This window comes from Triticum urartu, chromosome 6A, assembly GCF_056163025.1.
Source record: "Triticum urartu cultivar PI428250 chromosome 6A, HENAU_Tu73, whole genome shotgun sequence".
In the NCBI taxonomy this organism is placed as follows: domain Eukaryota; kingdom Viridiplantae; phylum Streptophyta; class Magnoliopsida; order Poales; family Poaceae; genus Triticum; species Triticum urartu.
The window spans coordinates 599,176,046-599,196,853 of record NC_141878.1 but is presented as its reverse complement, the minus strand read 5'-3'; the positions used below and the strand labels follow the sequence as shown (position 1 = coordinate 599,196,853).

Genomic DNA, 20,808 nt, shown 5'->3' with positions numbered 1-20,808 from the left:
AACACAAAAGGAACACTTAGGATTTCCTTTCCACCCTCGATGTTTCATCACTTCTCTCGTTAGGACAGCATCCTGAAACAGCTGCCACAAGAATATTTGTATCTTCAAAGGTATTCTGGCATTCCAGATCCATCTAAAATCACACCCAGCAATGTTCTTCTCCAAGAAAGAGTAAACTGATTTAGTAGTAAAGGTGGATTTCCCTCCCAGGCCCCATCTAATCACATCGGATGCCTTTGAAACACAGGCTTCTCTGGCCATTTCGCGCACACTCATCCATTGATCACTGAGTTCATTACTCAATCTCCTTCTAAAGAAAGAGGAGGGATCAACATTTAAGCACTGAGCCACTGTGCATTCAGGGAAATTACAGATGGAGAATAAGCGAGGAAATTGTTCCGCCAGAGGTGTGTTGTTCCCAATGGGGTCAATCCACAACCTAGCAACATCTCCAGATTGTATAATCACTCTTCTCCCGGCCATATAAACATATTTCACCTTCATAATGGCCTTCCAGCATGGAGAATCATTGCTTTTCATTTTAATACTAGCCACTGTGGCCCTCTTAAAATACTTAGCTTTCACAATATCTTGCCAAAGGCCAGATTTAGTTTCTAGTTTCCACCACCATTTAGTAAGTAAACTGAGGTTCTGTTTGTGTAAATCTTTTACACCCAGCCCTCCTTTATTCTTAGATATGCATATTCTAGTCCATTTGACAAGATAATATCGCTTTTTATTCTGGGTCACGTGCCAGAAAAATCTCCTTCTACACCTGTCAATCCTAGCAAGTATAGTTTTGGAGAGAAGAAACATGGCCATATAATAAAACGCAATGCTAGAAATGTTAGCATTTAGCAGCGTCAGGCGTCCTCCGGATGAGGCATTCCCCCCCAATCCAGAATCGCACTTTTGAATGTATCTGGATTCTAGAAAATCCCAGTCAGCAACTCGCAAGGATGAAAAGGTCACTGGCACTCCCAGATATTTCATGGGAAAGTGCCCTATTTGGCAATCGAACATTTCAGCATAAGTTTTAAGAATATCATCATCTCCCCCCACACATAGAATTTCACTTTTCTGGAAATTGATCTTGATCCCAGACATGAGCTCAAAGATGTACAGCAGCAATTTCATATTTACTGCCTTATCTAGGTCATGATCAATACACAAGACCGTATCATCTGCATATTGCAGAATGGCCACACCGTTTTCAATAAGATCTAGCGCCAGCCCAGTAATTAGATTGTTTTTTTGCGCTAATAACACCATCTTAGATAGGCACTCAACTTCTATGTTGAAAAGGAATGGCGACACAGGATCTCCTTGTCTGACCCCCTTAAAGCTTTTGAAATAAGATCCCATGACATTATTCAACTTAACACTGACAGTGCCACCAGTCAGGACACTTTTGATCCACTTACACCAAGTGGTACCGAACCCTCTCATCTCAAGACATTCCAACAGAAAATCCCAATTCACTTTGTCATATGCTTTCTCGAAATCGAGCTTAAGGACAATGCCTACTCTTTTTTTAATGGAAGTGTGATGTAAAATCTCATGCAAAGACAACACCCCATCCATGATATTTCTATGTTTAATAAATGCATTCTGGTGTCTGCTGAATTACTTGTCAGCAAAAGGTACTACTCTGTTATCGAGCACCTTAGTAATCAATTTGTAAGGACATCTCAATAAACAGATGGGTCTAAACTGCTGGATTTTGTTGGCCCCATTGACTTTTGGCAACAAAGTTATGATGCCATAGTTCAGTCTACTAACATCGAGTTCTCCTGCATGGAAGGCAGTGAACAGCTTCATTATGTCCTCTTTAACTATATCCCAACAATGCTGGTAGAATTCAGCAGGTATATTATCCGGGCCCGGAGCCCTGTTGCTTTTCATGGAAAATAAGGCCTCTCTCACTTCCTCTTCCGTGAAAGGCCTGTTAAGATTCTCATTATCTAGCTCATTCAGCTTCTCCTCCGCTCCCCAGCTATCAGGGTTAAGATGAAACATATTCCCCTAAGCCGGCCCAAAAAGACTTTTATAAAAGTCAGTAGCATGTTCCAGGAGCTTCTCAGTTCCTTCGATCACCGTATCCCCAACATTAAGAGAGTGAATAGTGTTTTTACGTTTATTTCCGTTGGCTATTTTTTGATAGTAAGCCGTGTTTTGGTCCCCCCCAAGCAACCATCTCTCTTTAAACTGTTGCAACAAAAACAGCTCCTCATTAATAAGTATTTCATTCAACTCCACTAGGAGGTCCGTCTTTCTACCAAACATTTCATGGTCAATATTACCATCCTCTTCTAATTTTTCAATAACCGCAAGCTCATCTCTAATCTCCTGTTTCCTTTTCTTCTCATGACCAAATTTGTTTGATCCCCAACCTTTGAAGAATTTCTTAAATCTTTTCAATTTGATATTCAAAATATCAATAGGATCGGTAGCATTCACTTTTTGGTTCCAAATCCTGTTAACTAGAGGCACAAACTCCTCAGATTTTAACCAACTCAGTTTGAATCTAAACTCTCTCTTTTGTGGAGCTCTAATAACATGATTATCAGAGTACAAAAGGAGAGCATTGTGGTCAGAGACCTCCCTAACGAGTTTCTTCATGTTAACAAAAGGAAACATGCCTTCCCAATCGTTGCTCATAAGCACACGATCCAGTTTCTCTAAAGTGGGGTGTGCTTGATTATTAGACCAAGTGTAGGTTCCTCCACTCATATGAATCTCATTCAAACACATAGTGTTGATGATTGAGTTAAACAGATCAGAATGCACCGAGCGGTGCCATCTTTTATTCTTCTCCCCATTGTGCCTAAGAATATTGAAGTCACCTCCAATCAACAAGGGGGTTTGAATGTGGCAGCAAAAATCTGCCAGTTCACCAAGGAAATCACTCTTGTCACACTCATGAGCCGCTCCATACACTGTACACAGTGTCCAAATTTTCTTCATAACAATATCATAAAGAGATACCTGCAGAATAAATCTGCCTTTCCTCCAAGCAACAACTTAAAAATTTTCTTTTTTGACACCACACAGGATGCCCCCAGCCTTACCAATTGATGGGATCCAATCCCACTCAAACAAACTATAAGGATCAAGTTTCCTGAAATAACTCTCCAGGAAATTCTTTTTTAATGTCTCTTGCAAACAAATAAAATCAAGGGAATGGTCTCTGATTATATGGGATAGGTAGGTTTTCATCCCTTTTTTCCCTGCCCCCCTGCAATTCCAAAATAGACCTATCATTTATATCTTTTTCCCTTTCTCCCCCCCTCTGGTGGCCCTGGTATTATGAACAGGGCTGCCAGCTTGTTTTTTCTCAACAAGGTGCTTTTGACTTCTCGTAGTGGGTCTGAAAACAGCTATTTGAACTTTAGGACTCTTCTTTTTCCTAGACCGGACCATGGTAAATCGTTCTTCCATGTCCTCTTCTCCACCCCCCCCCCACTCAGTACTAACAGGAGTTGTTTCCCCTTTTCCATTGGTGACATACATCACCTCTTCTTCATCTCTCATATTATTAATTTCTTCCTCTCTTTTAGAGTTTCCCCCCCTTATTTTTTCAAGTTCTCTAATGATATCCACATTAGAGAAATTATTATCAGGAAAAATTACCCCCATCTTAACAGCACGAATCATGAGCTCAGGGTTAGATAAAGCATCAAAAGAGTTATGATTTGCTAAGTTACCTTCCAGGTTTCTCTTTTTGAAAATGGCCACAGCCTTCTCTTGCATTCTTCCCTCCATATTCTACAAGTTCCTCAGGCTAAATCTCTTAACTTCTTCAGAAACAAGGGGAGGTGTAGGGATCACCTCTCCCACATCCTCAGAAGAAGAGGTGGGGTATTGTACCAGGTAGTCTGATTTTCCCAGCTTGGAGAGGTCCTCCCCCTCACATTCCACCACCTGCTCACATTCCATAGCCACAATTAACTGAGCTATATTTATATGAGTTAGAGCAGCAACGAAAGAACATGCACTATCATCTTTTTCTACCTGAATCTCATCAGCATTATGCTTGGCATCATCAATACCCAGCATTGCTTGAGAACCTTGAGCTTTTTCTTTACTGTACGCCTCCACGGCCATAGTCTCAATCAGCAACATATTATCTTCTGATTCTTCAGACTCCATACTTTCTTCCTCTTTTGCGTCAGCAGGGCCATTGTGCCCACTATCACCATACTTGCTGCACCCCTCATTTCTCTCTTTGTTTCCAGATTTAGGGTCATGCTTGCCCCAAGCAGCAGCTTTTGTATAAGGGGATTTTTTGGTATCCTCCTCCACCTCCACAGCCTTTTTTTCTCTCTCTGGGTCACGCACCAGCACTTTCTCAATTTCATAGAAAAAGTCAAAGAAGTGCGTACCCAGCACTGCCTCAGCTACCCCTGGGAGCTCGTCCACATTGCGACAGCCCAGCCAGACCCTGACAAATTCAGGCTTGTGCAGGGTGGCCATGTCGATCTCGAGCGGGACACCCACCAGGGAAGAAACATAGGCGACATTCCTTTCATTTCTTCTTTCCAGAGGAATGTTAGCTACTTTAACCTAGGCCATCTCCATGACTCCTTTAGCCCCAATGTTGGCCGACCAAGGAACAATTCTAACAACTGCACCACAAGATTTGAGGATCATCCTGTCATTGTAACATGCTTTTTTCACATCTCTTTGATTGGGAAATCTCATCACATAAGTATTAGGACCAATAGTATGGGCAGTACAGTGCCATTTAGTCCCAATGTAATCAGAGAACGCTTCTTCTAACTCCTTAACACTAGCTTCTCCCTCAATGACAGTAATCACAACACTAGTAGCTCTTTCCTTAAGTTGTTTAGTACCTGGGGCAGCTGGTAGCCAGTGTACGTGTTGTCGCCATGGCTGGAATTGGTGCCAGGTTTGGGGTCGACTCCATGGTCGAGAACTTCAGATCCGCGCTGGTGCACACATGGCAGCGATGGCGAGCGGCACCAAGAGGCTATGGCGCACTGGAAAGTAAGGAAGGGATGAGAGGGGAAGCTGCGGGACATGATGGTTCACACGGGGGCTGCCGGTGGCCACGGCGACGAGGCACGGCAGCGGTGGTGACTATGTTTTCTCGGTTAAAGACCGGACCGGACCGACAGTTTCTCCGGCCGAAAATTGCAGCCCGGACCGACCAGTTTTCCTACCGGGCCTGGACCGCACGGTCCGGTCCTTAACGGGCCACGAGCGGGCCAAAAAGCTTGCTCGTGCCGTCACCCTGAGGCTTCACTGTCTAAGAGCATATCGAAGATTTGTTTGTCACATTATTTCTCATCTGTGTTACTCTTAGTTAGTATATCAGGCAACTCCAGGCTCAGGGACGGAGCCAGGAATTTTGTATAGGGAGGGCGAGTTCCACACTTACACTCTCTTACGGACTAATGAGCACTGGTCGAGTGGAAAAACAGTTTAAAGTTTGCAAAAAGCATAGGCCTGAAATCAGGCTTTCACTGATATAAACACTAAAAAGTACTGCCAAATTATTGAATTTTTACAAAAAAAAGTTTTCAAATTTGCCATATAGAAATTTTTTGTGCATGGTACTAGAACGATTTGATTCCGAATCTAGTTTTTGAGTCAATCATTCATTCATATAGACAGCAAAAAACTGAGATTTGAAACTGAGACTAATTGTCAGAGTGGACTTACCATATACGCATATTATTGGATGTGGTATGTCTGTCAGATCCGTGGTCTCTCTTGGTGATGGTGCTTTCCCTAATCCTCTTTATGCTGGCTGACGATGATATGACCGATTGGGGATTGAAGCTTTAATGTTGGACGCAAATGCCCATAGACAAATTTTTGTCCTAACATGTTCTCCCCGGCTAACTTGAATTGCTAGGTCCGCCATTGGTCCAGTCGATTATAACCATCCTCTAATTCTTGTCATGGCATGCCATAGTGTGGGTTGTATTCTTGGCCTTGGCCAATTACCCATTCATCCAGCTTAGTACTATGCATTACCGCTAGTCCTTGTTGGAATTCTGAGTGATAACGAACTATTGCTCCATATTAGTTTTCAGAATTTCCATACTATTGGCCAAGCTGCCGAGCTGCTGGACTGAGGAGTAAGTAGTTGGATGAGACAGGGCCCATTTTACAAAGGAAAAAGTATATTTTTCGTCTTTGAACTTTCGTGATAGTTTAGAAATCGTTCCTCAACTTCAAAACCACGAAAACTCAGTCCCTCAACTATTAAAACCGGATATGTTTCGTCCCTTAGATGGTTTTAGTATGATGTGGATCCGGTTTTGATTAAAAGTGGCCATGTGGCCTGGTTTTATGATGTAGCATCCCCTGATCCAGAGCTCGCGCGCCGGTGCGATTCATATGGAAGCACATGGCAGGTCTCAGGGCAGTCGATCTTGGCGACTTGGCTCAGTGTTGGTCGGCAGGAGGCCGGCCGTCCCGCATCGGCGGCTCTCCTCGGCCGAGTCTGTAGACTGGCTACACAACCAAGGCTAGGTCTTGTCGCTGCCTCGCTGGAAAAATCAAGAGAGGCCGCAAAATGGGCCACGCACACTTAGCTGGGCCACGAAGCACAACCGAGCTAGCAGGTAGCGACCCAAACTCGTCGTTGACGCACACGCACGGCACGAACGCCCAGCGCCCACCAGCCCTACTAGCTAGCGCTGCCGATCCTGTGCAGTTGAGCGCACAACAGAACGTGCGTGCATGGGAGGAGGAGGTCCTAAAGACGTGTGCCAAGTCCTGCATGATGCGATCCTAACAGCGGGGGTTCAGGTGTCGTGGCGGAGATCTCCTCGATGGTGGCGACAATCCGCGGATTGGAGGCGTCAGCAGGGAAGGATTGGAGGATGGCGAGCGGAGGCCGTCGGCGGAGTAGAGGAGATTGGTAAGAGATCGCGATTGGTGAAAGCGAGGACCGGGTGGGCGTCGGCGACCAGCTTGGCGATCTCGGGGGCGGCGTTGAGCAGGTTGGTAGTGGTGACTGACAGAGGCGAGCGCCCCCACTCTGGAAGTGGATCGAGTTGGGGTAAAAACCAGGCCACGTGGCCAGTTTAATCAAAACTGGTTTCACATCATACTGAAACCACTTGAAGGGACGAAACTTATCCAGTTTAAATAGTTGAGGGACTTAGTTTTAGTGGTTTTAAAATTGAGGGACGATTTCTAAACTATTACGAAACTTCAAGGACGAAAAATATACTTATCCTTTTTACAAAACGAAACAGTACCTGAAGGTGGAAATGGTATATTAGTCATTGGAATCTCTTTTTCCACTTAGGAATCTCTTTTTGAATCTGCATAAACTAGTTGTCACCCAACCCAAGTAGCTACGATAACATGCCAAAAAATTAAAAATAAAATGTTAAAGTAGGAACTTGCATCGGATGTCACTTAAGGAGCGCCCAGATAAATAATAAAAATGTTAAATTAGGAACTTGCATCGAATGTCACCTCGGAAAGCTACAGTACTGGACAGACCCATGATATCTTTAAAATTTGTTTGTTAAGGTAGGAGCTTGCATCGAATGTCACTCAAGGAGCTATAGTACTAATGGACATGCAAAAAAGGGGTTAAACTAGGAACTTGCATCGAATGTCACCGAAGGAGCTACTACAAGACTTGTCAGGTCTAGGAAAACCATAAAGCAAATGCTAAATTAAGTAGGAACTTACATCGAATGTGACTTAAGGAGCTACAGTACTGGACATAGCCCTTCATAATTAAGAGCATGGTGGAGAAAAAGAAATAATTAGGTCACGTCTAACCGTATGACCCTTTTCAGTACATACACGTTTTGTATACTTAATACAGCCGTATTCGTACTACGGTGCTGTGGCAGTGGCCTCCATACACGTCTATTTATCTGGAAAGGCATTTATTTTTGAAAAAATCAAATTCAAACTTTTATGGTTTAAAAAATTCTGAAAAAAATATACGTGCATGTAAGGATGTAACCCACGTTACAACTGTTATGGTGATTGGCGATTTTACGAGCCGTCCATCCACCCTAATCCGATGGTGAAAAAATAGGAGTTACAGGGAGTTATAAAACTAAAATTACATGAAATTACAAATAACTGTGGGACCATTACAAATTTTTGATGAGACCAATTAGTTTTTCAAAGGGTAGATCCGTCATATAGTTTGGAATATTCCTCGCCCGATCCCGTCGTCTCCTCTAACCACACCCTCGACGCTCAAATGGCTCCCCCACTCCCGCGCCGCCGCTCCTCTTCTGCCCGCGCCGTCGATGGGATCCGCTCCTCCTCGCCCGGACATGCCCGTCCCCGGCCTCCTCCTCCCCTTCCCCGTCCGCTGCGCCATGGTCGACCTCCTAAAATCCTCCGCTCCTTCCTCGTCCGCTGCGCTATGGTCGACTTCGTGGATTACCTCAAGTCCTCCTTGTCCTCCGGCGAGGTGAAGCTGCTCTTTGCCGCCGACCAATTCCGCAAGTCACCCGGCATGCCACCCACCCGCCCACTTCAAATTCCCCAAAAAACTCATCTCACTTGTGGCAAACATTGCATGATAGATAACGTCATCTTTGCTCTGTTCAGGTTCTGATGGTGCAAAGCTTCTGGCTACCAAGGCAAAGAGCTTACCTCGCATCACCATTTCTCTCCATAGTGTTACTGGCGCTGCGACGAGTGATGCCATAGCCGAGTTCTCGTTGTTGCTCTGTTCAGGTTCTGATGGTGCAAAGCTTATAGGACTGCACAGGAGCTTGCACCCAAAGGTTGTTGTTTCTTGCTTTTCTCTACACTTAATTGCCTATCTGGTAGTTACGTTTGTTGCTGACTAAACATCAAATTGTGACTCAAAACTATACTCAGTTATGTGCTATTTATTTTATTTATTTGCAGAACAAGAACAAATGTCACAACTGATGGGGAGTCTGTCAACTGAAAGAGTAGGTCATCTTATCTCCTGTCATAACCAATACTTTCGAATAGTGTTGTTCGTGTTGTTGCTGCTGCTGCTTGATGAATACAGTAGTGTATATGGGATCATGAGTGTCGCTCACTGAATCTACATAATTTCTTGTTCTGTCGAATAGTTTTCAATATAGTAGTTTAACAGCTTTCATTCACTTTGTACATGGCATGTTTTTTGATCTCTTCTTCGAGTGCCACCCAAGAGCTTGGTTTTACAATGAGATGGAAGAAGTCATGTTCATCTGTCCATCCTTCCCCTGATCTAAACTTTTGCAAGGTAAGTACAATATTCTTTGCATTGTCACCGTTTAGACACATCTCTTATCCTACTGGGACAGCATGTTGTCTGGCATTCTGTTTTCTTAAGTACAGTAATAATGGTTTTTGCTCTTCCTGCCAAACCTGACATTCAAAATGCTGAATAAATAGCTGAGAACAAATCATTACATAATTTTTTGCTGAATTTCGTCATATGTATTTGATTCCTAACTCAGTTACTAGATGTTTGACGACCACTAGGGCATGTACAATGGTTGATAAGATAGTCTTATCTTAAGTTTTGCATGTAAATTAGAGATGACAAGAAAACATGTCTACAATGGGTCATCTCTTAGGGCATCTCCAGCCGTTGGCCCCCCAGGGGGCGCCTAAAATCGCTGCCTGGGGGTGAGCCGGCGCAAAAATTGGGCCTGGGGGCGAGTTGGTCCCCAGCCGCCGGCCCCAGGGCCGCCCCCAGGCACGTTTTAAAATAAAAGAAGTTCGGCTTAAACACGATAAAATTCGGCCAAACACGATAAATTTCGGCCAAACACGATAAATTTCGGCGAAGTTCGCGGATTTTCATTACATAGCACATATACATAAACTAATCTAAAGGAAAAATTGGCTGAAGTCGCCGCCGTCGCCACCATCGTCGTCGTCGGCCTTCTCCTCCTTGACGCTGGCGCCCCTGCTGGACCCCTGCCCGGCGTCGCCATGACGGACTGGTGGCGGCGCATCGTCGTCGTCGTCGTCGCTGTCGCAGATGACGACGACTCCGCCTTCGTCGCGGCCGCCTCGACGCTCCGCGAAGCGAAGCAGGGCGGTGCGCTGGCGCTCCTTCGCCTTCTCCAGGCGCTCCTTCTCCATCGCTATGGAGTCCCTGCGCGCCCATTCCAGGGCCGCGTCGTCGTCGTCGAGCTCCGTCGTCATCGGCGTGGCCGGCTCCTTCTTCACTGGCGCGAGCCCCTGCTCCGTCTTCACCGGCGCGAGCCCCGGCTCCGTCTTCACCGGCGCGAGCCCCGGCTCCGTCTTTGGCTTGACGAAGCGCGGAGGAGGAGCCGACGAGTAGGCGCGCCGGCCGCCCTTGTTGATGACGATGCCGGCGCTGCGAGTGCGCCGGCCGAGCGGCGTCTCCGCCGCGGGCTCGGCCTTGACGCCGAGCAGGGCCGGAGTGCCGGAGGAGTGCGATGAATATCGGGAGGAGGAAGAAGAGGAGGAGGACCCGAACCTCCTTGGCGCCCATGGCCCGGCGCGTCGGTGCTGCGCCGGGGCGGGCGCCCTCGCCGGGTACGCCAACGGCGGGTCGTTGCCGCCGTTGAGGTACGTCAGCACGACCTCGAGTGTGCGGCCGGGGACGCCCCACCACAGGTGGCGCCCCTCGCTGTTCTGCCGGCCGCAACCACTGGCGCGCCGTTGATGGACGCCAAGCGCTGCTGCTGGCGGCGCTCGAAATACGCCGCCCAAGCCGCGTGATTGTCGGCGGCGTACTGGGGGAGGGAGAGTTGGGCGTCGGTGAGGGAGGCGCGCACGACCTCGACTTCCTCGGCGAAGTAATTCGGCTTCGCCACGGCGTCGGGCAACGGGGGAATGGGCACTCCCCCGGCGCTGAGCCTCCACCCCGTCGGCCCGGCACGCATGTCCGGCGGCGCCGGGATGTTCGCCTGGAACAGGAGCCAGGACTCCTGTTTGCGGAGCGAACGGCGGCCGAAGCCGTTGGCCGCCGCCTCGTCTCCGGGGTAGCGTTCCGCCATGGCGACGGGCTCGGGAGAGGTAGAGAGATAGAGGGAGGGGCTGGGCGGCGGCGCTCGGGAGAGGTAGGGAGAGGGAGGAGCTGGGCGGCGGCGAGGGGCGGGGCTGGTGCGGGCACAGGCGAGTGCAAGCCACCGGCTATATAGCTGCGCCGCACCCGTGTGTACGCGTGCGAGGGAGGGGAGGCGTCGGCGCGCCGTCCCGTGACGCGCCGCCCGTGAGGAATCAATGGCAAGGCTGACCGGCGGCAGCCTTGGCATTGATTCCCTGCGGGAACCAAGGCCGTTGGGGGAAGACGAGGCGCCGTGTCGCTGACGCGGCGGGCCCGTGGCTGTTTCGCGCCAAAACAGTTCGCCCCGGCGCCCCCGGGCGCCCCCCAGCGCGCCGGGTTTGGCCTGCGTCCGCCGGCGCTGTTTTCGGCCCAGGCCGGCGAAAATCGGGCTCCTGGGGGCGCGACTGGGCCGTTTTTTTGGCGCCGGCGCGAAAAAATCGTCTGGGGAGGCCTTCCTGGGGCGCGGCTGGAGATGCCCTTAGCCTTATCTTCAATAATTAGTTGTTCCTAAAAATATGGTGAGACAAATTGTGCTAAGAGATCATCTCTTGTCTTCTCTTAAATAAAATAAGACAAGCCTTCTCTTATGATTTCTCTCTCCTCCACCTCATTATTTATCCTACGTGGCACTCTTAAGATAGAACCATTGTACATGCCCTTAGTAGCAAAAATTATGGGGACGAAATGGTGTGCTTCACTCTTGTCTTGTACTATTCCTCCAAGAATGGCTGGGATGGTATGTAATGTCTTGTCTTATCTAAGAGTGATTTGAGACTTGTATTGAAAGAATGTGCTAATGCAGAGTCACTGCGGCTGCCCTTTGTGAATGATAACCAGTTTGTAAGATATTTCAAAGACCATCTTGACATATTTGTCGTATTTATGTTAAATGATAGTCGCATATTGTCAGGTTTGTGGCAGTTTTGATAGCACTTTCTTGTATCTTGAGCAGGTAAGAAGCTTACAAGCCAAGTGCACGAAATGTTACGCGCATAATGGACGATTTGGAACATTGTCACCTACTGCCGGTGTGGGGCGCTGCTAGTCTCATGCCGGAATTGTGTGCCTGGCCTGCCGCAGCCATTTCAGTTGTGGCTGCTGCCAGGGACCTGTTGCCGCATATTATGTTGTCGTCGCCTCCTCTTTCAGCTACCAATTCTGTCACATTTCAATACTCCTAGCCGTGGATCGTTTGCACTAAGACTAAATGGTTAACTTGTCACTTATTCACATATCGGTACATCATGTATATTTGTATGTTAGATGGATCATGAGTCTGTCAGTTTGATCAGTTGCTTTTATACTTCCGCGCTTGTAACAATGTTGCCCATGAGCTTGCAAAGCTAGACACAATCTCTGAGTTTACGTATTGATTCCAGGAAGCCACTGCTCCAAATTGTACTGTTACTTTGTTACCTAGATTCAGCTGGGCCCCAGTTTAATACTCCCCTATCAAAATATAAGACGTTTTTGCAGTTCCAAGTTAAACTGCAAAAACGTCTTATATTTTGTACAGAGGTGGTAGACCAAGTTCAAAACCCAAAAAAAGGAGTTGAGAAGCTCGTTTACAGAATTATCATGTTATCATAACAAGGTTGCACACTGAACGATTGGTGATACAACATTAATCGTTATTACACTAGAGAAAGGAACTAATATGTATCGAACTACAGGAAGTTTTTTTAGGGCAAGCACAAAGCTTTATTATGAAACAGTCTGGGCTACATCGCCCGATACAGCATCAGCTACAATGGCTGAGACATTATCATCAAACATAAGACCGTCTCCATCATGGAGATTTAAACCTAATTGCGCTAGAGTGGGCAGGCACATTTGCAACAAGCTTACAGTGAAGAAACTCACATGAGGTGAACCAGAGTTCGGCCTGTACTTTGATGCCTTCTATCGCCTGGGCTTCCTTGGAGAAATCAAGTGCATGCCTGTTTAATGCTTGCTCAACCAGCTGTGCTTCTGTCTCCACCGTCATCCTTACCACACCTAATTCAGCTGCCAAATCGATAGCTTTCTCCAGTGCTTGCAGTTCAGCAGCAAATGCATCATACACATTCAAGGCATGCCCAGCCCTGGCAGCCACAATTTGACCTTCTGAATCTCTGGCAATAACGCCCCAAGCTCCATGCTGCTGGCCCAAGACATGGGCCCCATCCACATTAAATTTAATGATGTTCTGCCGTAGATGAACCCAATGGTGTATCAAACTACAGGATTGGCAAAATACAGAAGCCGTGTACATCCAGTAATATCTGTCGTCATCTCGATAACAATGGCAATATCTGTTGTTGCCTCATGCCATTGACATATCTCCATAAATCACTAAGTTAGAATTCAAGCAGCATGACAGACAATTTATAGGCCGATAGAAATGGATAGTAATAATTCGATCATACAAGTTTTTTACAAATTAACCACCAACCAATCAAATTATACACAAAACATAAGAACAAAAGTGGCTAAAGTCATGGCAACACTTAGAGAACCTAATCTAAGAATGGTATAGAATGATAATTTCTTTGAAGATCTCTCCTCATTTGCGAGAAATCCTCCTGCCTGTCGCAGCCATGTCGAAAGCTACCTTACTCTCCAGTAGCTCCCGTGGTAGCACTTGAGATTCGTGTTATTGTCGATACCAAAGAATTGGGGGTCAGGAATCTCCATTGGACGATCCTCAGCCACAATTTCTACATCAAATAACTAAATAACAGGAATAATAGGTCAATAAAGTATCATTGAATATGAATTTCCTGTTGGCAGAGAAATTGGAAAAAAATCAAAGAGAAGTTGATACAAAAGAAAATACCTCGATCAAGGAATCTGAAGGAATTGGAATAGATCAGGCGATACTAGTGAGCTCAGACAAGTAAGATGGGTACTTGTGACTTAAGTCAATCTGCAATACATCGATATAGTGTAGCATCTGATATCACTGGATCAAGCAAACACAGTGCAAAATATATGCTGTGATCAAGTGCTTGATTAAAAGGAATAACTCTGGTACTGGACTTACACATGGCACAAAGAAGAAGGCATCATGGCATGATTGGATCAGTGAAAGGGAACTATAGGAAATGACATGGTATTAAAATTACACAATGCATAACACCTACACCATCAGTGCAGAACAATATGAACTGAACCTTTATGAGTGTTGAATAATTAGCAGTAAATAAGTAACTTCACGTTCATTTGATGCTTTAGATAATCAAAGTTCCCAACTAACAGAAACAAGCAGCTGATGGATATGTGGAGTTGCAATCAGCTACGCAATTCAGTCAACTAGTGGTTTCCTTTCAAAGCTGTAGTACAGGATATGTGACAACAGTTGGATGGTACTGTAATTACGATTGTTCAGAGTTGAGACATGCAATTCAGTGGTAGACAAAAACCTACGAAGATTCTAAGGGGAAGATGTAAAGGATGGGGGTATGTGGCCAGACCGTGAGGCGTCACCGGCGGAGCAAAAGACGCGACGAGGCCACCCGAACCCTAGGGATGAGGCAGTATGGCGTCGACAGGACAGTGGCGCCCGTCTCCTCCGGCAGGAGGTGGCGGCGCACCAGTATGTTCCTCTGCCGGATTCGTGGAGGACGAGGCGGCGCACCAATATGTTCTCCCGCCGATGCCGCGCCCTCCGTCCCCGGGGCCGCCGCCGCCGCCGTTGTCGACCTAGGGTTCGCGTAGGCGTTCGAGCAGACTAAGCCACAGAGAAGGTCGTGAGTGAGGCGGCCGCCGGGATACCGCAGATGAGGAGGGGGCGGCGTTCGACCTGGCTGGAGCAGGAGGACCTCCGATCTGGTGGGTAGCGACTAGCGACAATCGGGGATGGGGAAAGGAGCAGGAGATTTTGGTTGAGGGGCGGTTGCTACGGGCGGGATAAGATCGTGGGGGAGATTTTTTTTTTTTACCGGACGCCGGTGGCTCCATCGGCTAGCAAGGGTACAAATTTTTGGAAAAAACAAAGGGAAATGGTATTTTCGGCGTAAGCATGTGAAATGTTTTCAAGAAATTAGAATTTTTTTAGTGTGCTCGGACGACTATGATTGATACTTGTGGGCCCGGCCCGAGCAACCAAGATCGTTACTTGCGGGCCTGGAAGACTAATATTGGTATTTCTGAACCCGGACGACTATGATCAGTATTTGCAGGGCCTGACGACTAAGATTGGTACTTGTGGGCCGGGACGACTATGATCAATACTTGCAAGGCCGAATGACTATGAGCAGTGGACTATGAGTTGTTTCTACGTGAGTAGATGGGAATGAAAGCTCCCTAGCCTCTCCGGCCTTATATACTCGAGGAGGCTAGGGTTTTACAGAGAGAAACCAATCTAGGATTGCCGCCGCACTAACTAGGAGGTTAAGTTGGTTGCATGGTATAACATCGTCAGTACGACCTCGGTTAGGTCTTCAACATTGGCAACTAGGTGGGTGGTTGGTGAGTCGAAAAATCCAACCTTCCCTCATGACTCCCAGATCCGATCATAAAACAGAGGGCTGGCCATCTGATATTGCGAGCCTATGAATCCGATCTATCATCTCATTCAGAAGGGTTTTGTTGCAGTCACTACTAGGAAAAAGCCTAGCAGTAGCGCGGGTTTTTGGCCTATCAGTAGCGTGCGAAGCCGCGCTACTGATAGGGCGCTACAGCTAAAGGTAGCAGTGCGCCGACTTACACGCGCTACTACTATACGTACTTAGTAGTAGCGCGTTTTGTAGAAAGCGCTACTGGTAAGTACTAGCAGCACGCCTTTGTGCCCGCGCTACTACTACTATTGCATATTCTATTTTCTCTTTTTTATGTCATATTCATACATCATTATACAAGTTTTCATACAGTAGCGATTTAGAGATTGTTTTTACATCATAATCATCATCATGATCATCATATCATTACAACTTATCATCATAATACATCACTATCATATAACAACTTCTCATGATCATCATTGTCATATAACAACTCCTCATTGTCATATAACAACTCCTCATGATCATCATCATCAACTCTAGCTAACACATTGTAGCACATAATATCATATTGTACCTAGGACCTACTTCTCTTAGATAAAATAGCATAAAACAAGATAGGCCCCGACTCTCCATTATGGAGAATGGAGATTATCCTTTCTTCAATTCTTGCACTTCGCAAAATGTTGCTTCCAAGTAGCTCCCTATGAGTGACCATACATTTTTTCCAATCTTTGATTGTCATGTGTTCATCGGTTTTAAAAATCCGGTATGAACAACTGTGATGCGTAGGACGATGACCTGGCCGTAAGTTCATAACATCAAGGCGACCTTCGGAAACATCAGATGAGGCATGGTTCATAACATCAAGGAGGAGGGAGGGGAGGAGGGAGGAGTGACTACCTCAGTGGAGGAGGAACAGCGGCGGCGGGTGATGACGACGGTCATCGGGGAACGGCGGCAGCGGCGGATGACGGGGGTGCGGGGGAGAGTGAGTGAGAGGGAGAGTGAGGGGGTCGTCGGCCGCGCGGGGACGATAAGGTAGTGATAGTAGCAGCTTGTGTTGCAGAAAAGCACTACTACTACGGAGCATAGCAGTAGCGCTGGATAGGGATACGCGCTGCTGCTAAGTGGGGCTAGCCATATGCGCCCAGTTCAAACTTAGCAGCAGCGCGTTTTGCTAAAACACACTACTACTAACAAGATAGCAGTAGTGCCTCTTACTGGCACGCGCTACTACTAAGTAGCAGTAGCGCCTCATTTTATCCAGCGCTACTGCTAAGATTCTGTGTATAAGGTTTTCCCTAGTAGTGAGTCCTCCTAATCCTGATCTGACATCAGTGCCAGGGGAAGTTTTCCCGAGATCCGATCTGACATAGATCTGGGGTGTTCCTGCGATGTCAGGTCGGTTGTCGAGCACCCAAGCTATGTCGTCGGATCCGAGATTGTGACCAGGTATGATGTAAGGTTTTCTTACTCGTCCTGAGCCTTATCTTACCTCGGCGTTCGCACGGGCATGTCTTTTGTCCCTCGATCTGGTCTGACACCCAACTCGAGAAGGCCAGCTCCCCGCGAGAATCCGTGGTATACTCCAAGTTACCAAATCCCATGACCTAGCCCGGAGCAAGGTTATCAAACTGGCCTAGATGGCCGGTTGAGTCAGTGGAGAGCATGTTGCCGCCGAAAACAAAGATCAGGTCTGGCATAAAGGTCATGCCAGAACCCATCTGCTCACCCATGTTGATCGCCATTGATTTGCGGCGGCTACGTTGCGAGACCTGCATGGGCCACCAATGATGGAGTCGATTCTGCGAATCTCAGTAGGGGTCCCAAGGTAGTACCCTAGATGCAATGATAAAATTGGATGGTTGTTTTACCCAGGTTCGGGATCTCTCGAAGAGATAATACACTATCTCCTGCTTTTTTATTGTATTAATTTATGACGGAGTAGAGAGTACAGGTTTGTCCACCACGAGATTGTTGATGTCGTCTACGAGCCCTACCCCCAAGTTTGTATAGTTACCATGGGGTCTAGGGTTATAGATAAGTCGACTATGTATGTGGTAGATCGTGGTGTAGACGACATCTAAGTCTTTTGAGTATGCACCAAGTCTTCGAGAATAGTCCGTCTATACGCCATGGGCCTTTTGGAATGGCCCGTTAATGAACCGGAACGGAGGTCCTCGGCCCGGCCCACCTGCCCGAGAGATGACATGGTGAGTACCCACTAGTCCAGGACACCATAACCTGAACCTGGTACAGTTTCTTAACTCAGGCCAGCCTGACTGGGACGATAAGAGGCCTCTTTTGTTTACTGTTCGCGACGATGACCTGGAACTTCTAGATGACGCATAGCAAGATGATTATTGAGTGTGTCTTCTTACGGGGGGCAACCGACTCTATATTCAAATTGCCTTTTCGCAACACTGACACTCACTTAATGGGCAGTAGGTCTTGAACCGGCTTGGCAGCATGATGGACTCGATGACTATAGCATCATGTCGCCTTGCCTCGCCATTGATCAATAGGCCACTTGGTGGCTTCTTTTTACCTTTTCATTATGGCATTGATCAATAGGCCACTTGCCCCAACAGACTTATTTTTTAATTTTCTTGCTATTGAACTGGTTGTATGGATTTGGTGGTTGTTTTATGTATAATAATAGTCTATCAGAATACGAATTAATAGCCCTACGCTGAAGCCAATTCAAAGTAATAGTAAAAATCATTATAGTACAAATGTATACAGTTTTCTTTCAATAATGAGTGATAATCTTCACGTTCCTAAAAAAATTCATAGTAATGGTCATACAGAAAGAGCCTCATGATTCTAAAAAAGAATCTGATTAATAGCTAAAATACAGTACAATCTTCAACAATTCAGAATTCAGCATAATAAGTACAATATCATTTTCCATGTGACATCCTCTTTTCTTGGCAGACCTTCCTCTCTGATTCTTGGTCCTGCACACAACAAAAACTGAATCATTTCAGGCAAGAAGACATATTCAGCTACAGGTCGAGAAAAAAATGATTTAATAGCTGAAAACTTCATAAAATTCTAAAACTGCAAAAGCACATTTGCCGAAGGTGGTCCCTTTCCGGTAACAAATGGAATCAGACATGAAACAATTTCCAAGATGAAACAACTGCATAATATAATATCCGTATCACCCAAGGGTTGTATATACATCTAAGCATACCAAGAACCAGTAGCATATCATGAATCCATAAGCCAAAACCAATAATGTATGTAAGACAGATAACAACCGACAAAGAATAAAAGCACAGTAGTGGCCATGAAAATTCAGAATTGGGCTATATAAAACTACATGTGTCATCACAAATACTGTCTGTGTAGTTGTCTTCAGAATTCATATCTTATATAGTTTGATGAGTAGGCATCTTGCGTAAAAACAAAAACAAGAGGCTGTCACTGCATAGCCAAGTCGTCAGTGTAAGCCTTCAAAAAGAAGAACCAAAATAAATAAATTAATCGGTGATATGCATGCTCAAGGTAAAGGGGGCACCGGGAAGATCTTAAACAGTACATTTCAAACAACACCCTTTCCCTACAGTACACCTCCATTAAGCATATTAAGATGACACCGATTTATATCTGCAATAGCACACAAGTGCAACCTTGTGGCATTATGAAGTCTTGCGTTGGGAATTTGCAGGGTAAGAAACAGTGTTTGCTGTAGAATACAGTGATGCTCATTTTTTATTTGCTGTAGGAATTCTGCAGTATGACAACTTGCAATCAGCCATAGTATTTGATCCCGCCGGAGATCTCTCATTATCTACTTGCAATTAGCAATCGCTGCCCTATAGTACAGATTGGAAAATGAATGTTCAGTAACCGTATGTACAGATTGGAAAATGAATGTTCTGCAACTGGGACGAATGTACAGATTCGTCCCAGTCAAGGCCGAGCGAGGAGAGGTCGCCGAGGATGGCCTCCTCGGAATTCTTGGTGGACCGCTCGAGGTCGGTGTCCTCGACGCAGAGGTGTCCATTCCGCAAGTTAGCGTCGCCTCATCCAGGTCTTCGGCGGCAGCGGCGGCGGCGAGGAAGGATTGAGTGGGAATCGGGCGGTGGGGGCAGGTCAGCTGATGCAACGTCAGGGTTCGTCGGTGGCCACCAGGACAAGAGAGCAGCGCCGCCCACATGGTAGCCGCGGCGGCTCCGCACGGGGAGGGTATTGCAGACGCGCTGGTGGGTTAGGGTTGACGACACGATGGGTTGACCGATCCAAGACGGAACGGCAGTCCAAAAGAAAAAACGGAACGGACAAAGACAATAATACCCTTGACTAATTTAACTTAATAATTTTTATTACGTGTTTAAATCGACGGTCACAAAAAATCAGAGATGGAGTTACATGAAATTACAAGTCGTAACTCGCCAATCACCGTAAAAGAGCTCAACCCACATATGTGTAAAAATTCATGACGAAATACCTTGAGTTGCGACCTGTACAAAAAAGAAAAATTCATGGCCTGTGAGGATGAATAGTATCATGTGTTAAACAGCTCCAGATTTGTCTTTTTTGCACAACCCTCGTTTCAACGTATTTTGAACTGAAAAGTTACACACATGTATGTTATGCCTTCATGTATATCTGTATTTTTTTCAGAATTTTTTGAAATATAAAAATATGAATTTTGATGAAATTTCAAATTTAAATTTGGAGGCCCCCACTGGAGGCCGAACTGCAAAAGGGATTTCCGATGAGAGCACCTTAAGTTAAATTTAGAAAACATGCAGTCCTATATCAATGGAGGTAGGCCCAGAGCTATATAGCAAGTCCGTGCACAGTAATTACTTGGACTCCCGAAGATTCCTAGATACTTATAAATCTAAATCTTTAACTCTCAAAAAAAACTCAAAGAAGAAGCGTCACCATCCATCCGAGCGTCGCACCTACGAGGACTACTAACTGGAGCGAAAGCATCAGGGTTTCCCTTTCTTGCCACCGGTTGTCGGAGTGGATGACAGAGGGGAGGTGAATTCACGGGCTCGCCGGGAAAGCCTGAAGGGGAAAGTTTGCCTAGCCGCCAAAAGATAAGGGACATCTTGATGTAATTTTTATTATGTTTGAGGTACTTTGTGCTTCGGATTGTTTTTTTATAATAGCCCTGAATCATTTTTGCTAAAAGAATAATCTACCAGCTCCAAGTCGATGCACGGCAAGGTGTTGGAAGTTACCTGCGAACTCCCAAGATTCCCTTTTTTTTAACTCCCAAGATTCCTGGTCAGTTGTAAGTAGATCTGTAACCAAAAGCTGGGCTTATGCCGTTACTTATCTAAA

General features: G+C 46.2%; 1 protein-coding gene across 1 annotated transcript; it reads left to right on the top strand.

The window, feature by feature from the left end:
- The first annotated feature begins 8,215 nt into the window (after positions 1-8,215).
- Positions 8,216-8,901, top strand: LOC147967056 (uncharacterized). Its single transcript, XM_087527920.1, has 3 exons — positions 8,216-8,474; positions 8,572-8,750; positions 8,878-8,901. The coding sequence occupies exons 1-3, from the start codon at positions 8,216-8,218 to the stop codon at positions 8,899-8,901; spliced, it is 462 nt and encodes a 153-aa protein (XP_087384046.1).
- The last annotated feature ends 11,907 nt before the right edge of the window (positions 8,902-20,808 follow it).